The sequence below is a fragment of the Arachis ipaensis genome, chromosome B9, assembly GCF_059453495.1.
Source record: "Arachis ipaensis isolate K30076 ecotype BB chromosome B9, ASM5945349v1, whole genome shotgun sequence".
NCBI classification, from domain to species: domain Eukaryota; kingdom Viridiplantae; phylum Streptophyta; class Magnoliopsida; order Fabales; family Fabaceae; genus Arachis; species Arachis ipaensis.
Window position 1 is genome coordinate 13,627,776 of NC_142444.1, and position 23,086 is coordinate 13,650,861.

At 30.1% G+C, this 23,086-nt stretch overlaps 1 protein-coding gene across 1 annotated transcript; it reads right to left on the reverse strand.

The window, feature by feature from the left end:
- Window positions 1-10,743: 10,743 nt before the first annotated feature.
- Window positions 10,744-12,894, reverse strand: LOC107618492 (uncharacterized). Its single transcript, XM_088500433.1, has 3 exons — window positions 12,729-12,894; window positions 11,472-11,531; window positions 10,744-10,993 (listed from the first exon to the last, which is right to left on the reverse strand). The coding sequence occupies exons 1-3, from the start codon at window positions 12,838-12,840 to the stop codon at window positions 10,848-10,850; spliced, it is 318 nt and encodes a 105-aa protein (XP_088356559.1). The 5' UTR covers window positions 12,841-12,894; the 3' UTR covers window positions 10,744-10,847.
- Between the last annotated feature and the right edge of the window lie 10,192 nt (window positions 12,895-23,086).

Consider the following 23,086-nt stretch of genomic DNA (forward strand, 5'->3'; position numbering starts at 1 on the left):
TATCTTCAAAACGAGTTCAAACTTTGATTTCAGAAAACAACAAATCAAAATAGAAAACGAAGCTCGAGTTGCAGAGAGAGAAAAAGGTAACGTAAACGAAGAACATACCAGTGAGAAAAGGAGAGGAAAAGAACGATGGAGAAGAAGGAGGGAAGACGCGCGAGAAGAAGAACAACCAAATCTCAAAATAACGAAAACGAAGAAGGAAACAAATATTTTAAATTTGGTAGTTAGATATACGCGGGATGTTATATAGCGCGTGTAATCAACGTACGTGGAGCAGCGGGTATTTTGATTTTATTGTTTAATGAACTTGTAAAGTATACAAGCCCTAATGGCTTGTATGCAGAGCTTTTCCGTAAAATATATTATGGAGGTTTATAATAATTTTCACCAAAAAATTTTCACAAACAATTAAAAATTTTGTAGTGACTATAAACGAGATATATACGTATTACGTCACCTGTCTTATCTTGTTTACACTGTAAACGAGATACATGTAAAATTATCTCATTTACAGTATAAACGAGATAATAAAAAAATATTTGTTTTGGTAAATATTTTTTAAATTATTTATTTTAGTAATTATTATAATTAATTTATTTATTAAAATAAAAAATTCTTAATTTCATGTACATTAAATTAAACATTAACCGGGAAAAAAAAGTCCAATTTGTAATTAATGTAAATAAAATTAATTATAAAATTAAATATCAATCCAGATTAAAAAAATTTAGCTTTACCCCATTTTAAAATACGTGTCGCTTTTTTTGTATGTAGTGATCGATCTAAAAAATTTTAAGAGTAGAAGTAAAAGTATATATACTAAAAAAATTTTGTTAAATATTATTAATTATATGAAGATATAAAAATTAAAAAAAGTTAGTGAACACTTTTATTTTTAAAATATTAATCATTATATATAATTTATAAAAAATATTTTTTTATTTCTAAAATTTAAACTTAAAATATTTTAATTAAATTATAGATAACTTATTATCGTAACTAATTTTTTATATATATTTAATAATAAAATACTGAATCAATTAGCACATTAGTGCCTAATGATACATTAATATTTATAATTTGAAGCTAGAATTATATATAAATATTTAAAAAATTAAATCTGTATATGAAAAGTATGTTTATATAAAATAATAGAAACATAATTTACAATTTTTTTTCTTTCTTTCTTTTTAAAATAATTAAATTTGTTATATATTTTTTAATTTAATTTTGATATAATATTAGATGAAAGATTTTATGCATCTATTTAATTATGTGTTGTAATTAAAATATTTTGTCATTACTATTTCTAAAAATAAAAATATATTCTAAATTAGTAAATTAATCAATTCATGTTAAAATTTTATATGCGACATAGGTACATATAATAAAACAAAAGATAAAAAACAAGTAATAAGAATGAATAAATTTAAAATAAAATAAAATATATAAAATTATAAAAAAAATAAAATATTAGATTAATACTTAAATTATAATTGTTTGAATTAATACCCAATTGCTTCTTTTTGTCCTTTTTTGGACACCGTTGTTTCTTTTTTAAAGAAATAATTTTTTTTTCTTCTATCAATATCAATGACAAAGCTGAAAATTATAAAAACGAATCCATTAAATTCGATTTACTAGGGGCATCATAACCACTAAATTAAAGCTTGTTCATTCAATTTATCTTGGACAATTTCGAGTATTATGGGTTGCATCTTCCTGCCTAATGAATTGAAACTACTTCATTCAATTTACTACACATTATAGTAAATCGTGTAAAACCCGAGAGATTAGTAAATAATTATTGAATAAATCAATTATTAATCAAGAAAATTAGAAAATGAGATTTTGTAGTTTAATGTGATAGAGTTAAATAAAACAAGAATTTTGACACCAATTTTAAAGAGTTTGGCCTAAGATTGGGTCGAACAGACCGAATCAGACGAAACTGGCCCAAAATGGGCCCAGGGCCAATTCAGCCCAATACCCCTTTATGAGCTTAGCTTCTCTTCTCCCTTCATTCCTCATTCACGTTCCAAAACCAAGGGAGGAAGAAGGTGAGAAGCAAAACCCTAGCACCACATTCAAACCACCACAACTTATCACTCTAAGCTCCGATCGCCACACCGTTTATGGCCATGCGACTACCGCATCGAGCTCTACGATTCTACCAAAACAATTTCATAGATAAGCCACTTTATCACCCCGATTGCTCTATCCCTTCCCATTTTCGAAATTCATTGAGGTGGTGTTGAGATTTTATGGGTTTTGGTACCTTAGGTTCAATCTAGCTTGCGAAATTCGTTGAGTTTGGTCTGTTTGGTCTGTGGGTACGGTAAGGATCCTCAAACCTAGTTAAATTCTTGAATTGGTATTTTGGGCATTGAATTTGGGTGTATATGTGTTGTATATATGTATTAGGTGTGTATATGTGTATGTTGGAGCTTAAATTGTAAGCTTTGGAGCTTGGTGGAGGTTGAATGCTTTTGTTTGGGTGACTTTGGACCTTGGGTCGCTGTGTTTGCCTGGGTGGGTTGTCTCGGGTACTACGTGAAAATTGGCCAAGGTATGATTTCGGTTTCTTATATCTAAAATATAATGTAATGTGAAAACTTAGACTAGAGAACCATAAGATAGGTTGGAATGACTATATAGGATGGATGCTTAGTATTAATGATATTGATTGATTACATAAGTTATTTATGTGTTGGTAACCATGGTTATAGTGGAAATATATGCCATTGGGTGTTTGGATATTGTTTGATAAGTTGGTGTTATTGGTTATATATATATGATAGAATGTTGATTACGTTATTGTTGGAAGTGAGGAACTTATGGTGTGAATTGGGTAAAATTAAAGCATGATGGGTTATGATAGGATAAGTGGATGGTAGTGTTGTATTGGAAAGCTATGATATGTGTTTCTGCTGAATATATGTATAGGAGGTGGGAATTGAGTTGGTTTTTATGAAAATTGAGGTTTGAGCTTTGTGAAAAATTTTTGTCCAAATTTTGGTGATCCATAACTTGGCCTTTGGACCCCCAAATGATTTCAAACTTATTTTGTATGAAAATTAGGTCCGTGAAGTTTACGCCGTTTGAAGAACGGATGAAAAATGATTTAAAACGAAAAAGTTATGCACGTCAGATTTTCGGGGTTCAAAATGTAAATTCTGCAACTTTTTTACTTAGCCAAAATTTTAACCAAAAATCCATGCATACGTACGCATACCCTTTCATACGCATTGATTACATTCTGTTTGGTACCTATGCGTACGCATACATGTGCATGCGTACGCATAACACCTAAAAAGGATGTTTTGCATACACATACAGGAGCCATACGCATGCGTTCAATTCTGTCCAGTGTACATGCACACGCGGACAGATGCATGCGTACGCGTCTTGGCCAAAAGAGGCCTATGCGTGCGCATACATGTGTATGTGTACACATACCTCTGTTTTCAGCAAATCATTATTTTATGTTTTAAAGCCAATTTTGACCCTCCAAATATCTATTTTCACTCTTTTAACCCTAGACCTTAATTGTGGGCCTAGTAGTGAGATGAAGTTAGGAAATTAAGGTAACTTGTTGGCGAAGAAAGAGATGAATGAAAGTAAATGAACATAAATGATTATGGTTAACTGGGGAAGTGTGACATGTGGCGAATATGCCGGAGGTGCATATATGAGTAATGAATGAATGTGATAAGTGGATCTTGACTTGGAGATGTTAGAGGATATAAATGTTTGTGTTTTCTCTCTGGTCAAAAGTGGTGACGGGCACAGATACCCTCTAATGGTAATGATGACAGGGCACAGATACCCTCTAATTGTGACAGGGTACGTATACCCTCTAATGATGTTAGTGCGCGACAGAGAGACCGTGTCCGGGTTAGCTACCGGACACGTCGGGTTGGCTTGATAACCGACAGACGAGACTCATCAGCAATAGGACAGGCATGCATCATATGCATCTATGTGTTTGTTTGTTGTGCTCTATTTAGAATGCCTAATTGATTTCATAACTAATTGCTACTTGTATATCTGCTGTATATGCTTTTTACCTGTGAATTCCTTGTATGTAATAAATGTGTTTGTATCAACTGTTTATGGTGACAGTTTAGGAGGTTCGGAGGAGCTAGATTAAGGAATATTAGAGAGTGCAGAGAACTTTAGCTAGTTGCCTATATCATCTATGGTTTAGTCATGTTTATAAGCTTTGATTATATGCTGGAAGTTCTAGGATCGCCTTCGGCTTTCCCAAGACATTAAATGTTAGATATGCGGGCACTGTTACCATGCTGAGAACCTCTGGTTCTCACCCCATGCATATTTTGTGGTTTTCAGATGCAGGACGTGAGGCCCCTCGCTGAGGCATGATGGAGCTTCTGATTTAGCGAAGATCCTTAGTTCTCGGGACTTTATTTTGGTTATCTGTACTTAGTTTGACACTTATATTTTTCACTGTTTATATATATTTTGTATTAACTTCTCATAGATGTTATTTTGGAGAAATAGGTTATATAATTCTGTCTTTTGGGTTTCGTTTGGGGTTCTCCTATGTATATATGTATGTATACTTATATGCTCGAACCGGTTACCTTCGCGAACTGAGTCTTGAGTTTTGTTATCTGTATTTTGGCACTCTTCTGTTATGTATGTATATCCGTTTCAACTCATCCTTGTCTGCTTCGGTTACGTTATCGCTTTTAGGAGTGCTGTGCTTTTCGATTTGACGACTTTGCTTTACCTTTTTCTTCAAAGACTCCTAGTTAAAAATCTTTTTTCACTATTATCACACACACATACACACACACACACATATATATATATAATTTTACTTTAGAGGTCGTAATACCTCACCACCTCTGTCTTATGACTTAAGTATAAGGCTCTGTGTGGTAGAATAATAATACAAATCGAATCTATTCCATTCGATATACTGCGTACTAGGATAAATCGACTTTATTTTATTCGATTTACATAAAATAGACTCTAAATTCGGACATATATGTAAGGTATTTGATTTTAGGACATATCCATATAACATTGGTTTGCATTTTATTTCTTTACATGAATTACCATTATTTTTATTTATAACATATAAAATATAAAATAATTATATTTATTTCATATTACTTGACAAATAGATGAATTGTTTCATTAAAAAAAAATTAAAACTGTTAAATAACTATTTTTGTTTAAAATATCATTATATAATATAATTTGTATCCAAATATTTATTAAATTTAGTTCATTTAATATATAATACATGAAAATGTTGAGAGTTAATTTTTTTCCTTTTTAAAAAAGCTATTTTGAATTGCTATATTTATACGTTAAAAAAATAAAAAAATAAGCAATATTATCGTTTTTATCTTTTTTTTTTAAATAAATATAAGTAAAGTTTTGTTTCTATATAAATAAAAAATTAGAGATGACATAAAGATTTAAATTGTTGAGACCTAGTTCTTCATTATCCAATTATGATGATTTAGGAACAAAATTGAAAAGATTTATATCACATATTCTATTGTTAACCCAGCTTAATCAAGTTGAGGCGAGGTAGAAACTCAAGCATATTCAAATTATGCTTTAAATACCTACTAATTTTTTAAAAAATAAAAATAAAAATATTATTTATAAAAATACTTTCTCAATCCATAATTCCTACTTTATTTAAGTCAAAATAACAAAAAAAAAAAAAACTATTTCGCATACTGATATTTCAATTAATTAATACTTAGCCACTTTGAGCTTAAAAGTCGTTTGACAAATCAAAAAGAGTGTATCCAATAATAATTTTAGAGTGGCTAAATTCTAATCTTATTACTTTCATTTATATGATTTTTACGTAAATAAAGTAAGATTTTATTAAACGTTCTAATTTTCTAAAATCTTGCTACTTTCTTTATACAAGAAAAACTTATTTAGTTATTTTCAAACATTTTAATTTGTTGAACATGTTCATGTTTAAAACAAAATATATCTGTTAGTCCGAATGCATTTTTAAAGTCTTTGAGTGACGTGTATATCTAGAATGCAGTAAAAATTAATTTTTCATACTTTTTAAGATAAATAAACAATTTAGAATCTTGTTCTAAAATATTCTCGTTTTTTTTTATACTCTTATAAGGTTAGACTTCTAATTTCTAGTTAATAAAATTCTGTTCACCATAAAAAAATTAAAAAAAAAATAAAATGGAGTCAATCTATTCAATTTTTTTTTAATTTATCTTTCATTTTTTTTAATTTACTACTTTTTTAATTTTTAATTTTAGACTAAAATGAGTCAAAAGACATGAATATCTAGACATAAAATTACTTTTATTTTTGTAAAAGATTTTTTTTAAAAGGATCAATAAAAAAAAGTCTTTTCTAAAAATGATATCAAAACAAGACACGTATAACTAAATAACGAAATATATGGATAATTTCATCTTATTTTGCATTATCCGTTAATAAAAAGACATACATGTCTACTGTTTATTATCATAAAAGATTTAATTAATAAATTTTTTTAAATTAATTAGTTCTAAATCATAACTTTTAATAATTTAATTCTCATTTTATTCTTATTTTATAAAATAGTTTATCTAACAAACTAACAATTATTATATAGCAGACAGATACAAATCAATTATTAAAAATATGTGAGAATAACATACAGTAATGCGTAAAGGGATCACCTGCTTCACAGTTAGAGAAAGTCTCAGAAAAATCTCTAGCAACTATCTTTGAAGGAACAATAATAACTAAAGCTAAAAGTCCTAAAATGACTATTGCATATTTTGAAGCCATTTTTAATAGATAAACTAAAATTAGATGAAGAAATATGTGAAAATAATCGAGAGAATGATAGTTTATATAAAAGAGAAGAAAGACCATCGTTACTTAAATTAAATATAACCCACCCACACCCAAAACAAACCCCCCGCCCCCTGATAATTATGCGAGAAAAATTTGTAATTAATTTCAGGGTTTTTTATTTTAATAAATAAATAAATTATAATAATTACTGAAAAAATAATTTAAAAAATATTTATTAAAATAAATATTTTTTTTATCTCGTTTATAGAGTAAATGTGTGTTTTACAAAAAATAAAACACATAAAAATACACTGTAAATGAAATATACATGTGTTGCGTCTACCTGTTTTATCTTGTTTACACTATAAACAAAATACATGCAAAATTATCTCGTTTACGGTGTAAATAAAATAAAAAAATATTTATTAAAAATAAATATTTTTTAAATTATTTATTTCAATAATTATTATAATTAATTATTTTATTAAAATAAAAAATTTTTAATTTCATGTACATTAAATTAAACATTAACCGGGAAAAAAAGTCAAATTTGTAATTAATGTGAATAAAATTAATTATAAAATTAAATATCAATCCAGATTAAAAAAAAAAGAATTTAGCTTTATCCCCTCCGTTTCAAAATAAGTGTTGCTTTTTTGGTATGCAGTGGGAATCTAAAAAATTTTGAGAGTGGAAGCAAAAAATATATATACTAAAATAAATTTTGTTAAATATTATTAATTATATGAAGATATAAAAATTAAAAAAATTAGTGAACACTTTTATTTTTAAAATATTATTTATTATATATAATTTATAAAAAATATTTTTTTATTTTTAAAATTTAAACTTAAAAATATTTTAATTAAATTATAGATAACTTATTATCCTAACTAATTTTTTTATACACATTTAATAATAAAATACTGAATCAATTAGCACATTAGCGCCTAATGATACACTAGTATTTATAATTTGAAGCTAGAATTATATATAAATATTTGAAAAATTAAATTTGTATATGAAAAGTATATTTATATAAAATAATAGAAACATAATTTACAATTTTTTTAAATAATTAAATTTGTTATATATATTTTTATTTAATTTTGATATAATGTTAGATGAAAAATTTTATGCATCTGTTTAATTATGTATTGTAATTAAAATATTTTGTCATTATTATTTTTAAAAATAAAAAATATATTCTAAATTAGTAAATTAATCAATTCATTTTAAAATTTTATATGCAACATAGGTACATGTAATGGAACAAAAGATAAAAAAATACATAATAAAGATGAATAAATTAAGAATAAAATAAAATATATAAAGTCATGAAAAAAAAATTAAATTAATACTTAAATTATAATTGTTTAAATTAATACCCAATTACTTCTTTTTGTTCCTCTTTGGACACTGTTGTTTCTTTTTTAAAGAAATAAAATTAACTTATCTTTGGTAAAAAAAAAAAAAAAGAAGATACATGGAGTGATGGAGACCTGTCTAAAAAAATGGAGAATTTAAAATGTACCTTTTGACGAAGAGAAGATGATCACTAGATAAGGAATAAAAAAAATGTTAAAAATATAAAAATAAGAAGAGGATTTAAGGGAATAAAGGAGTGACGACACAAAAACTAAATTTGATTAGTTAAATAATAGTTAAAATGATAAAAAATAAAAAAGTGAATTTGGGATTTTAGCTGATTGAATTTAATTTATTTTTAGTGAGATCATTTAAAATTTGAAATGGGAACATATTATATATAAATAAATTTAAAAAAAAATAAAAATACAGTGGGAGTAAGTGCTCTCTCATTGTTGTTACTGGGTTGTTGCTGGTATGAATTCATTCAAAAATTAATGTATTTAAATAAAAAATTTGTCTAGAAATACTAATACTATATATGTATAAGTATTTTTGTAAATAAATTTAATTAAATTAGTATAAGTCCAAAAAAAAAAAAAAACAGTACGTGTGCCATTGCTTTATACTTCTCTACATTTTTTTACACAAAAATTTTTGCACATAATACAAAAAATTTTTTAAATAAAAATCTTATAAATATAGTATAAAAATATTTATACATAACACACAAATTTTTATATAATGCACATAAATTTTGCTGCAAATGTATTTTGCTACTTATCTTAAAATTTTTATGTTGTACACTAGCTTTTTTATATTGTACATTAAAATATTTATACTATACACCAAAATATTTATACTGTGTGTATTTTATTTTAACCTAATTCAACCTCTAACTCTAATCCTACTCATCTCCAATTCCTAACCCTTCACCATCATATCTCACCAACAACCATCACCACCTTTGCCCATCCCAGTTCACTTCACTTTGTATATCGGAAAGAATGCTAGAGAAGATAGAACACTACAATCAAACACGCCCTTTAATATCCACATCGTCGCTGTCTTGTATATGCAGAAAGTATGCAGCTTGGCCCTCTCAATAGGGGTCACAATGGTCTCACCTTCCCAACCATAAAAAATCATTATTTCAAGTTCAATGACAATCTTTTTTGTTCTTCTTCTTCATTTCAATCTTGCTTTTTCTAAGTCATTATCCTCACCTCTCTTCCTTCACTTATTTCCTTTTTGCGTTGCCTTCACCACAATGCTTTTTTTCCCTCCAAGTTACAAATTTTTTTTGAAACGAAAAAAATACCATAATTATTTTTTCTTACATAATAAAGAAACAAAGGTGTCTAGAGCACATCGCCAATGCAACTTTCGAAGTTCTTCAAAGCCAATTTAATTTTTTATATTTTTTTCCTATTTTTTTTCTAGGAAACCAATTAGTTAAAAAACAAGTTCATTACCAAAAAAAAAAAAAACATCATTACTCTAATTTTTTTCAAATTTTAAAATAAAAAATAAGAGAAGAATGATTTAGTTAACTTATATCATAATTCATCCTTAAATTTTTTTTCTTTTATCAATATCAATGACAAAGTTAGAAATTATAAAAACGAATCCATTAAATTTGATTTACTAGGAACATCACAACCACTAAATCAAAGCTTGTTCATTCGATTTATCTTGGACAATTTCGAATATTATGGGTTGCATCTCCCCGCCTAGTGAATTGAAACTACTTCATTCGATTTACTACACATTATAATAAATTGAATCTATTGCATTTGATATACTGCGTACTAGGGTAAATTAACTTTATTTTATTCGATTTACATAGAGTGATCCTAAATCGAATTTAATAGTTTCGATTTACATAAAATAGACTCTAAATCCGGACATACATGTAAGGTATTTGAATTTAGAATATATCCATATAATATTGGTTTGCATTTTATTTCTTTACGTGAATTACCATTATTTTTATTTATAACATATAAAATATAAAATAATTATATTTATTTTATATTACTTGACAAATAGATAGATTCATTAGAAAAAATTAAAATTATTAAATAATTATTTAAATATAATATAATTTTTATCCAAATAATTATTAAATTTAGTTCATTTAATAAATATATAATACGTGAAAATGTTGAGAGTTAATTTTTTTTTCTTTTTTAACAAAAAGATATTTTGAATTGTTTTATTTATACATTAAAAAAAATAAAAAATAAATAATATTATCATTTTTATTTTTTTAAATAAATATAGGTAAAGTTTTGCTTTCACATAAATAAAAAACTAGAGATAACATGAAGATTTAAATTGTCGAGACCCAGCCTGTCATTATCCAATTTTGATGGTTTAAGAACAAAATTTGAAAAATACTTTACTCATTCAATTTTGGTTATAATAAAATGGAGCCGATCTATTCAATTTTTTCTTTAATTTATCTTTCATTTTTATTAATTTACTACTTTTTTTAATTTATTATTTTAGACTAAAATGAGTCAAAAGACATGGCTATCACAGAGGAGCGAAAAAAGACTGAGTTTGTATTGAGTTTTATTGTCTACATCTTATTTTAGCGAGCATATATTATTTCTAACAACAAATTCTTCTTTAGTTACCAATTCTTATTTCTAGCAACATGCACAGTCTCCACTTATGATGCAGCAAAGCTTCGCACAATTATCAACACTTCCTCCCACGCCCGACATATTACTTTGTTCAATTTCAACCAATCCGTCTAATCCAACATTTGATTCTGATTTTTCTTCTCTATATGCTGCAAATACACAATAATTCTTTGAAAAGTTCTTCACAAAGTAATAACTTAACAAATAATTAGGATTTTTTTAAATTAAATCATCCATATCTAGGTATTATTACCAATAATCAATTAAATGATTGTTCTCTTTTTTCCTCTTAAATTTGAACTCAATATATCAAAATACATAGTCAACTAAAATTAATTGATTGGATTAATCTTGGTCACCAAAACGATTCGATTCATTATAAAAATCGGTTAATAATAAATCAGTCAAAATAAAAAAATTGATCAAACAATTAATTAATCGATCGAATTGGTCCAATTTTTTAGTAATTAACTAATTTAAAATAATGAAATACAAAAAATTATTTTTATTACCTGTACCAGTTGATTTAAGATAATTTTGCATTGAATGATGGGGGAATAAAGAACAAAAGCAAAAGAAAAGAAGAAAGAGTGTGGTCTACACAAGCATGGAAGCAGGCATATATACCTTGGTTTGGGACATGAGCAAGGTTTCCTCCAACTAATATATCCTTGGCAATGCCACTACCTGTAATAATATATTAATGATGAAGGTGATTTTTATATTTCAACGCATATATTTTAGAGCAATTATATAAATAAATATGTTTTATGGAATACTAATATTTTATTTTTATTTAATCTTTATTTTCAATCAAGTGCCAAAATCCAAATTATGTATTGCAACAGAATATGTAAGATATATAAGGGGAATTATGTGTAGAGAGTTTAGAGGCAAAAAGACGTCATTGCGAAAGAAAATTATTAAATTTATTTCAATCATTTTTATTTGTATAATTGTTTTATGCGTAAAGCGACGATTAGTTTTTTTTTTTTAAGTTTTTAAATTCGGATTAATTAGTTTTTTTTAAAAAGTATTAATTTAATTTTCTATAATAATAAACAGTGGATATGTTATGTTTTTCTATTAATTTATCTTACAAAATTTAACCGTGAAACTTATATGTATCGTTAATTACGGTGATGCATCTATCTACGAAAGATTGTTATAAATAATAATTTTTAAAACAAAACTTTACCTTTTTCAGTATTTGTTTAGATGCGTTAAATCGATAAAAAAAGATTTTTTTAATAAAAAAGATTATTTTTTATTTTTTAGTGTTTTTGAAAAATTTCTAATAGTAAAAGTAAAAAATTAAAAAAAATATATATTTTTTGAGAAGCTACAATTTACATCTTTTTTTTAAAAGATCTTTTTTTCTTTAAAAAAATATTTTTCACATAATAAATGAACAAAAAAGTATTTTTATATTATTTTATCCAAACATAATTGATAGATAAAAAAAGATCTTTTTACATGAGATATCCAAATATAAAATCACTTTTACTTTTGTAAAAGATTTTTTTTTGAAAATAGCTTCTAAACATGACACACATCACTCTAAATAACGAAATATATAAACAATTTAGTCTCATTTCACGCTATTCATTAATGAAAGGATATATATGTCTACTGTTTACTATCGTAAAGAACTTAATTAATAATTTTATTTTCTTTAAAAACTAATTAGTCTTAAATCAAAATTTTAAATGATCAAATTCTTACTTTACTCTTATTTTATAAAATAATTTATGTAACAAACTAACAATCATTATATAATAAATAGATACAAATCAATTATTAAAAATATGTGAGAATAACATAGTTACATAAAATAATAAAAGAATACTATTTGTATAGCAAAACAATGAGTAAAGACATCACCTGCTTCATAGGTAGAGAAAGTCTGAGGAAAATCTCTTGCAACTATCTTTGAAGGAACAATAACAACTAAAGCTAAAAGTCCTAAAATGACTATTGCATATTTTGAAGCCATTTTTGGTAGATGAACAAAATTAGATGAAGAAATATGTGAAAATGATCAAGAGAAGGTAGTTTATATAGAAGAGAAGAAAGACCATGTTACTTAAATATAACCCACCCACACCCAAAACAAATCCCGCGCCCCGTGATAACTATGCGAGAAAAATTTGTAATTAATTTCATGTACATTAAATTAAACATTATAGGAAAAAGAGTCAAATTTGTAATTAATGTGAATAAAATTTATTCTCGTTGTGATAAGAATGATAAGGTGAATGTCCATTTATGATGGGTGGTCCAACATTCTAAAAAAGGAATATATTTAATAATAGTTTGAAAAGTCTTTTCGTGACAACGGACGGGTAAGGGCGGGTTAAGTTTTCGTTGATGTTACACAAGGAATAAAAACAGAAATACTCTTCTCTCTCATACAAATTCTCTTTCTTCTCTCTTTTGAGTATACGTTACTACATATATAATACTAGTAAATAGATTAATTACTACATATATAATACTAGTAAATAGATTAATTACTTTTTAGGAAGACTCGGGTAACAAATTTTTATTATGTCGAAACTCTCTCATCTTGAATTCAATGTGCTTGATATATCTAGAAATAATTATTTATCATGAATATTAGATGCAGAAATTCATTTTGATTCAATGGATCTTGGAGATACCATTAAGGTTGAAAATAATGCATCCCAGAAGGATAAAGCTAAAGCCATGATTTTTCTTCGTCGTCATCTTGACGAAGGATTGAAAAATGAATATATCACATTAAAAGATCCTGCAGATCTTTGGAAAGACCTTAAAGAAAGGTATAATCATCAAAAGACGGTTATACTTCCTCAAGCCCGATATGAATAGACGCATTTGCATCTACAGGATTTTAAATCCATAAATGAATATAATTCTGCAATGTTTCGGATCACCTCACGAATGAAATTATGTGGGGAAAAGATATCTGATAATGATATGTTAGAGAAAACTTTCTCGACCTTCCATGCCTCGAATGTGCTCCTGTAGCAGCAGTATTGAGAAAGAGGGTTTAAAAAATATTCTGAGTTAATTTCTTGCCTTCTTGTTGCTGAACGCAATAATGAGTTGCTTGTAAAAAATCATGAAGCGCGCCCAGCTGGTGCTGCCCCATTTTCTGAAGTAAATGCGGCAAATTACCCCAGAAGAGGTATATGGCAAGGTTTTAATAACAAGAAAAATTATGGAAGGAAAATGAATTATGTTCAAAAGAGAGGATCTCACCAGAAGTGGGGTAAAGAAAGAAATATTGGGAAAAATAAATCAACAGAGGATAAGTGTTTCCGTTGTGGTGTAAAGGGCCATTGGTCGCGTACCTGTCGTACACCAAGGCACCTAGTCCATCTTTATCAAGCATCTTTGAAAAAGGACGACAAGGGAAAAGAGTCGAATTTTGTTTTAAATGATGCTGAAAATTTCACCACTCATTATGATGTATCTGATTTCTTTGAGGATCCTGAAGGAAATATTGGTCATTTGATCAATGATGGAATAGTTTAATGTGTGAGATTGTTAAGTATTCATGTAAATAAATAATGTAAAGAACTTATTGTTAAGTTTTATTTTCTATGTATTTAAGTTTCAAATATAATGTATATAAATAATGAAATATTAATGTTTATGAATTTTGAAATCATTAAATGTGTCATGTTTTAAAATAAAATTTTAGTATATGACATTATTTTTATGTACAGTATTTCTTAGAAAAATAATTCCGATCAAGTATTCAATTTAACTATGTATACTACTCATTTTATTATTTGTCTTTGAAGAAAATGGCAAAGATATATGATAAACCCATATTTCATGAGTTCTTTTGTGCTTAATTAGAGTGATTTATTCAACTCTTCACCTACTTATTCACATTAATTGCATAGTTTTACTTTCCCTTCCTTATTATGTCATATAATGAAAAACATGTTTTCTAAGCTTTAAAAATTAATTATTTTAATTACCTTTATTTCCATTCGATGCCGTGATTAGTGTGTTGAGTAGTTTCAGATTTTCTAAAGGCAAAATGACTTAAAGGATGAAAAAGGAAACATACTAGAATGGAAGGAGGAAGCAAAACGGAGCTTTAAAGAAACTGGTATCCACGCGATCGCATGGATGACGCGATCGCGTGCCAAGCACGAATCAGCAGCGACGCGGCCGCATGACTGACGCGACCGCGCGCCTTAAGCAGAATACACATGACGCGGTTGCATGACTGACGCGACCGCGTGGCAAGGAAAAGCTCCGAATGACGCGACCGCGTGACCCACGCGGACGCGTGACAGAGGCCACGCACCAGAAATTACAGAATACGCCCCCAGCGAATTCTGAAGCCCTTTTTGGCCCAGATCCAAGTACAGACAGCATAGACCAGAGGTTATAAAGTGTGGGAATGCATCCATTCAAAGAGAGCTCGCATATTTTCACCTTTCAATGATTTAGATTTAGTTGAGAGGGAGATCTTCTCTCTCTCTCTTTTAGGATTTAGGATTTCTTCTTGTTTTAAGAGTAACTCTAGACCCAGGTTTAATGTTCTTTTAGTTTTACTTCTCTTTATTTATTCCAACATTTGAATTGATTATTATAATTTGAATTATGAATTCTTCCATGTTACAGACTGTTATTTGAATTAATGATAATTGAGGTATTTTCAGTTTATGATTGTTCTCTTTGACTTAAGTTATCATTGCTTCCCATCTAAGGATATTTTTATTATTATTTCAGCAATTTTACTTTTTCCCCTTTTGGTTCTGGTTAAGAATTTAGTAACTCAACAGTTATTGAACTCAACATAATTGATAATCGTTATCTTGCTAATTGAGCTGAACTTAAGCAATCCCAACCTTTTCTTAGGAAATAAATAGGATTCAAAGGTCAATTTAATTAGTCCTCTGACTTTCCTTTGCCCTGGTAAAGGTTGACCAAGTGGAGTTTAGATTCAACTTTCATTATTGTTGAGAGAGATAACTAAGTTGGACCTCTAATTTCTCTACCTTGCTAAAAGTTGCTTTACAGTTATTATTTATTTTTAATTGCCATTTAATTCACTCGTCATTTAAATTACTTGCTTCTCACCTTCTAAACCCCGATCACAACCTTTATAGCCAATAATAAGAACATACTTCCTTGCAGTTCCTTTAGAAGACGACCCGAGGTTTGAATACTCGGTTAACAACTTTTAAGGGGTTTGTTACTTGTGACACCCAAATGTTTGTATGAAAGGACTTTTGAAGGTTTAGAAACTATACTTGCAACGAGAATTTATCCGCAATTTTCTAGACAATGCAAAAGTTTCTCTCATCAAAATGGCGCCGTTGCCGGGGAATTGCAAACGTGTGCCTTATTATTGGTTATTGTAAATATTTGCTTTTTACTTGTTTATTTGTTTTTATTCTTGTTTTTATTTTTGCTTTTTCGTAAATTAAGAGGTTATTGGTTTTTATTTAGTTATTAAAAAAAAATTTCAAAAATTTGTTCTTAGTGTTCATCTTGATCTTCAAGTTGTTCTTCACGTTCATCTTGACCTTCAAGCTGTTCTTAGTTGTTTTCTTCGTTTTGATCTAAAAATTTGAAATTTGGTGTCATTTTATTATTTTTCTCTTTCATTCAAAAATATTTTTAATTAATTTTTTTCGAAAAAAAATTCAGATTTTTATTTTTAAAATTTTTATCTTATCTTATCTTATTTCAAAAATCGAATTTCAAAATTCAAATTTAAAAAATTTTCAAAATTTAAATTTAAAAATTTCAAATTTCAAATATCAAAATTCAAAATTCAAAATTCAAAAATTTAAAATTCAAATTTCAAAAATTCAATTTTCAAAATTTCAAATTTCAAATTTCAAAATTTAAATAACCTTTTAATTTAAAATTTCAAATTTCAAAATTTAAATAACCTTTTAATTTAAATTTATTTTTATTGTTATTTTTAATTTTTATTTACTACTATGAACTCTCACCCCTTTGACTATGAGTCTGGTTACAATTATGTTGCAGGAAGAAGAAATTACAATGAGAACAGACATCAAGGTTGGAACAATCAAAGATGGGAGGAGCCACAAGGATTTGATCAACCCTCATGGCAACAACCACCTCCAATGGACTATCAACAACCACCACCATATGCCTATGAACCTCCTCGACACAACTTGGGACCACCATACTCACAAGCCCCTTTCCGCCATTCACCTCCATATGACCCTAATCCTCATCCACCATACCAACCACCTTATGAACCAAATGAACCCTCCTATCTACCCCTAACCTCCATGGAGAAAGCACTTGCCGATCTAAACTCTACTATACAAGCTCTCTTCACCCAAATCATACCACCAAATACCTTCAACAATCAACCCTCAAGCTCTAGTGCACTTCCTTGTCAACTACAGAATAATCTCTCCATCCCATCACCACCATCCATGGAAGAGCATCCACATCCATCAATCCAAGAGCAAGATGATCCCAATTATGCTATTGATATGGAACAAGAAAGAAAGAATCATCTTCGCGAATCCATACTTCATAAAGAGCTAGAGGAGGCCCTAAAGGTAAAGGTAGTAAATACTCTTGAAGATGAAAGAACAATTGAAAGGAGTTGTCATGGAAAGCAAATTATCAAGGATGAGTACGATTTTATATTAAAACTACTGGACAAAGCAGTAATTATTAAAGAGAAAAAAGTGGTTGAAGACTTGCGAGACGCTGAACCTCCATGGGAAAGTCAAGACATAGAGCCTCCTTCCAAGACGGTTGCATTTGATGTTGAGGAGGGTGTACAACCTCCAAGGCATACCCTGGTTGAAGACTTGGAAGAGGTTGAAATTGAAGAAGCTTACAAGGAGGTGGAAGTTGTCAGAGAAGAGCACAAGGGAGTGGAGCTTGCAATTTCATTAAAAACACCTCCCCCTAAGTTGCCATCATCCTTCACAACATTCAAGTGGGTAAAATTCATATCCCATAGCTTTCTAATCCCACTTGAATATGGGCTACTGGAGACGGATGGTCAACTTAGAGCTCTTTGTGGCATTAAGAGTAAGAGGAAGATGGCCAGTGATAAGAATTGTCAAGCAAGGTTCATCATGGTTGGAAGCTTTAAGTTTAAACGCAAAGGTTAGTATAAAGCTCAACTGAATGGGTCTAGGAAGCTGTTTGGTCGCTGCAGTGAGAATTCAGATCACCTTCCACCCGGCTGGAAAAATGCAGATCGAGACAAAAACGGGTGTAAAAGTAAAGTTTGGGATCCTGGATCTGTTCTGGCATTTGTCACCCCGGGAGCCTAAGAATCTGTTTGAAGCTTCTTAAGGGCTTTACATGCTTAGTTTGGGACCCCAGAGACTATTGAAAATACAAACATTGGTGGGGATTCCTGGATCAGTACAAGCACAAGCCACCATAGCAGGAAGCTCATCAAATGTCCAACTTAAGGACTATAACTAAAAGTGCTAGGTGGGAGACAACCCACCATGGTATGATCGTTCTTTTTCATTTTTATTTAGTTTTATTTGTTTTTGAGTTTTATTTTATTTTATATTAAACCTGGAGTTTTGCATCACATTCATATTAACACTCCATTCTGCATCTTTTCAGATTAAAAAAAAAAGCGAGCACGCGACGCGACCGCATCAGCGATGCGTCCGCGTCGCAAGGAGATGGGAGACAATATTAATATGAACAGAGAGTTACGCAGGAGCAGCGCTGGAGGCGTGCCAATGGCACAAATCCCCTCACGCGACCGCGTTGCTGACGCGACCGCGTCATATGGGAATAAAGGCCTCCCACGCGACCGCGTGACCCACGCGGCCGCGTGACCTGAAATTGGCGTAAAAAGGGTGTATGGCCGAAAGTTGAGCTGGAGTTGGGCTGGACTCGTGCTGGTAGCCCAAGCCTCACCACGCGAACGCGTGCCCCACGCGTCCGCGTCATATCCCTATGATGGCCACTCACGCGATCGCATGCCCCACGCGATCGCGTCACCCAGAATTTTGGCAAAACGAGTTTCGAACAGAGAGTTGCGCGACCACGAGGCTGCACTCGTGCCAATCACACAAAACAGGCCACGCGATCGCGTGACCCACGCGTCCGTGTCACCTGACCTTATCACGCACCACGCGACCGCGTCACTCACGCGTCCGCGTCACAGGCGGCGCACAGAATATCCAGATCAGCCAATTTTCTTATCTTTTCTTCCCTAATCCTTATTCTTCTTCTCTTTTCTTATTTCTTTCTTCTTCCTTTCTTATTTTCTTTCACCTCCATTCTATTTTATTTCATTTATTTGCATACTTTCATCCATTGCATTATTTTCATTGGTGTTAGAATTTTATTTGAGTCATTATTCCTCATTATATGTTTGACAATTATTATTATCTTCTTTAAAGGATTGCTTGCATGTTCACTGTAATACTTTCTATACCTTCTTCACCATGCATGCTATGTGTTTGTGAAAAAGCTCATATGGCATTATGCACTTCTCTATGTTATTCTACTATTCAATGCTTGCTTTTCATAAACTCCCTTTACTATTTTAATTGAATATAATTGTCAATATAAACATGGTAATTTATTACAAGTAATGCTTGGTCTATGCTACTCATGCCCTTTTCCGGCATGCCAATAAACACCCTGCATCCACTTATCTTTCGATGCACTGGCTATTTTTCATTGCTGACTTTTCACATGTACTCGAGAGCATGTGTTAATGTCAATTACATCCTAATGTGCATCCATCACCACTCTTCCATTCTCTTCCTTGCTATACATCTATTGAATTTAATTTACTTTCTCTTCCCTTCTTCAGGATGGCCACCAAGGAAGGAAAGGAGAAAGCTACTCCCAAACCGCCGGCAAGGAAAGGAACAAAAAAGAGCCCAGCTGAGAAACCACAACCCCCATCCACTTGCACATCTTAGCATGCACCGAGGACGGTGCAATCTTTAAGTGTGGGGAGGTCGATACCGATCTCCATGGGTTAGTTATTTCCTGACTCAACACCAAAATTTTTATTTTATTTGTTTGTTCATTGTTGCATTTGCATGTTTGATTGCATATTTGTTTGATTTTTTGCATATTTTACCACTTGGTTGAAGTAATATTTTCTTTTTCAAGAAACCTTTTAGAGCATTTCACTGATTTGAATAAAATTTAATATTACACTTGTTTGAAGAAATATTATATTGGAACATGGTTTAGAGCTCGAACACACAAAACCTGTGAAATCTTTGAGCCTATTTGAATTGGTTGTATTTTATCAACCAATATTTTATTTTTAGTGTGTATTTTTCTCTCTAAAATTGTGATCTTTGTCTTGCTTAATTCTATATTTCTATAATTTGATGTAGGCATGCACTTACATGATTGAGGCCTTTGTTTCACTGAGCTTACATACCCATATGGCCTTACCTTTCATTATCCTTTGCAAACTAATTTGAGCCTATTATACCCCTTTGTTCCTTACTTTAGCACATCATTAACTCTAAGCGGAAAATAATAATGTCCTTAATTTGAATCCTTAGTTAGCTTAGACTAATGAGAATGCTTATGATTTAAGTATGGGGAAAAGTGGGTTTGAAAATGTTTGGTTTAAGAATTGGGTGTTATATATCTTTATGAAAATGTGAAAGAAATAGGACATGTTCATGCATTCAATAAATTAATCATATGCATTGAAAAAAACAAAAGAAAAAAAATAATATAAAAAAAAAAGAAGAAAAAGAAGAAAAAGAGAGAGAAAAAGAAAAGAAAAAGAGCAATTAATAAAAGGGGACAAAATGCCCCAAAGTAAGTAGTGAAAGCAATGCATATGAGTTGTACTTGAAATTAGAATGCATGAATATGTGGAAAACATGGTTAATGGATGGTTAGATGTTGTATTATGATTACATGGATTGTTTAAGTTAGGTGGGAAAAGTTTAAGTTAATTAAGGATTCAGATTTTAGTCCACTTGGCCAAATACAATCCTACCTTGACCCTGACTCCATTACAACCCTTAAAAGACCTCTTGATATGTGTATCTGTGTATTAAATTTATGTTGATTGTTAGATGAAGAGCAAGCCTTAAAAAGCAAGGTTAGTAGAGAATTGAGAGAATCGAACCTAAAAACACTTGAGTGATTAGAGTGTATACACTACCAGTGAGGGTTCGATGCTCAATTCCTTGTTCCCTGCTTTCATGAGCTATTTTCTTCTTGCAAGTCTATTTGTACTTCATTTTCATGATTTGAATTAGTGAAATCCAGTTCATATTTCCTCTTGAAGGATTTGTTTACTTTTAACTAAGTAGGTGGAAACATTCTGCATGTAGTTACATTCATAGGTTGCATTTCATACATTCTTCATTCTTTATAGCTTCTCTTGAGCTTAGCATGAGGACATGCTAATGTTTAAGTGTGGGGAGGTTGATAAACCACTATTTTATGGTTTATCTTGTGCTCAATTGAGTGGATTTTATCAACTCTTTACCCACTTATTCATAATATTTGCATGGTTTTATATTTCCTTCTTGATTTTGTGCTATGATTGAAAACATGCTTCTTTAATCTTATAATTGCTTATTATTAATCCTCTCTTATTACCATTAGATGCCTTGATATGTGTGTTAAGTGCTTTCAGAGATTATAGGGCAGGAATGGCTTAGAGGATGGAAAGGAAGCATGCAAAAGTGGAAGGAATACAATAAGTTGGAGAAATTGCTAAGCTGTCCAGCCTGACCTCTTCGCACTCAAACGGCTATAACTTTAGCTACATAGGTCCAAATGACGCGGTTCCAGTTGCGTTGGAAAGCTAACGTCCGGAGCTTCGATTTGATATATAATATGCTATAGTTCCCCTGACGCTAGGCGATGCGACCGCATGATGCATGCGGCCGCATCGCGGTGACGGAAATCAGCGCAGTTGAATTCGAAACCAGCGAATTCTGGACTGTTTTTGACCCAGTTTGCGGCCCAGAAAACACAGATTAGAGGCTATAAAGTGGGGAACTGCATCCATTCAGAAGGAGGCTCTCATATTCACAATTTTAAGAGTAGATGTAGTTTTTAGAGAGAGAGGTTCTCTCCTCTCTCTTAGGATTAGGATTTAGGATTTCTCTTAGTTTTAGAGTGACTCTCAATCCCAGGTTCAATGTTCTTTTATTTCTTTTCTCAATTTTGTTTATGACTCTCTATGTTTAGATTGATTTTCTATTTAATATATTTTTTGAGGTATTTTAGACTTATGATTGCCCCTTTTTATTATATAAATAATTTGGATTTTTCTCTTTTGGCTTTGGTTGAGACATTGGTAACTCTTGAGTTATCAAACTCATTGTTGATTGAAAATTGGAATTAATTTGTCCGCTTAACTTACCTTCATAGTTAGAGGTTAATAAGGTGGGGGAAGAATCTAATTCTCATCACAATTGATAAGGATAACTAGGATAGGACCTCCAGTTCTCCATACCTTGCCAAGAGATTTTATTATTGTTAATTTATTTTACTTGTCATTTTACTTGTCATTTAAACATACCTCCCTGCAATTCCTCGAGAAGACGACCCGAGGTTTGAATACTCGGTTATCAATTTCAAAGGGGTTTGTTACTTGTGATACCCAAAACGTTTGTACGAAGGGATTTTTGTCGGTTTAGAGACTATATCTACAACGCGACTGTTTTTATGACATTCTTTACTGGCAAAAATCCTAACGTCAATATATAATGAAGATGTATGCCTTGCGGATAGTGCAAGTTCGCACACCATTCTCAAAAGTGATATATATTTTACCCATCTTGTGCCAAAAGAAGAATATGTTAATACTAATATTGGCTCAGGCAATATGATTGAAGGCTCCGGAAGAGCTATAATCTTGTTTCCCGGAGGAACAAAATTCATAATAAATAATGCTCTATTGTCTACCAAGTCTCTAAGAAACTTGTTGAGCTTTAAAGATATTTGCCAAAATAGATATCATATTGAGACTATGAATGAGGAAAATCATGAGTTCTTATGTATTTACAACTCATGATTCAAATAAAAAGGTTATATTAGAAAAGTTTCCCTCACTTTCATCTGGGTTATATTATACCAAAATTAGTGCAATTGAATCACATTCCATTGTAAACTAAAAGTTTACTAGCCCAAATGAATTCATAATTTGGCACGACCAATTGGGTCATCCGAGAACAACCATGATGAGGAGAATTATTGAAAACTCCCATGGACATTCACTAAAGAACCTGAAGATTCTTAAATCT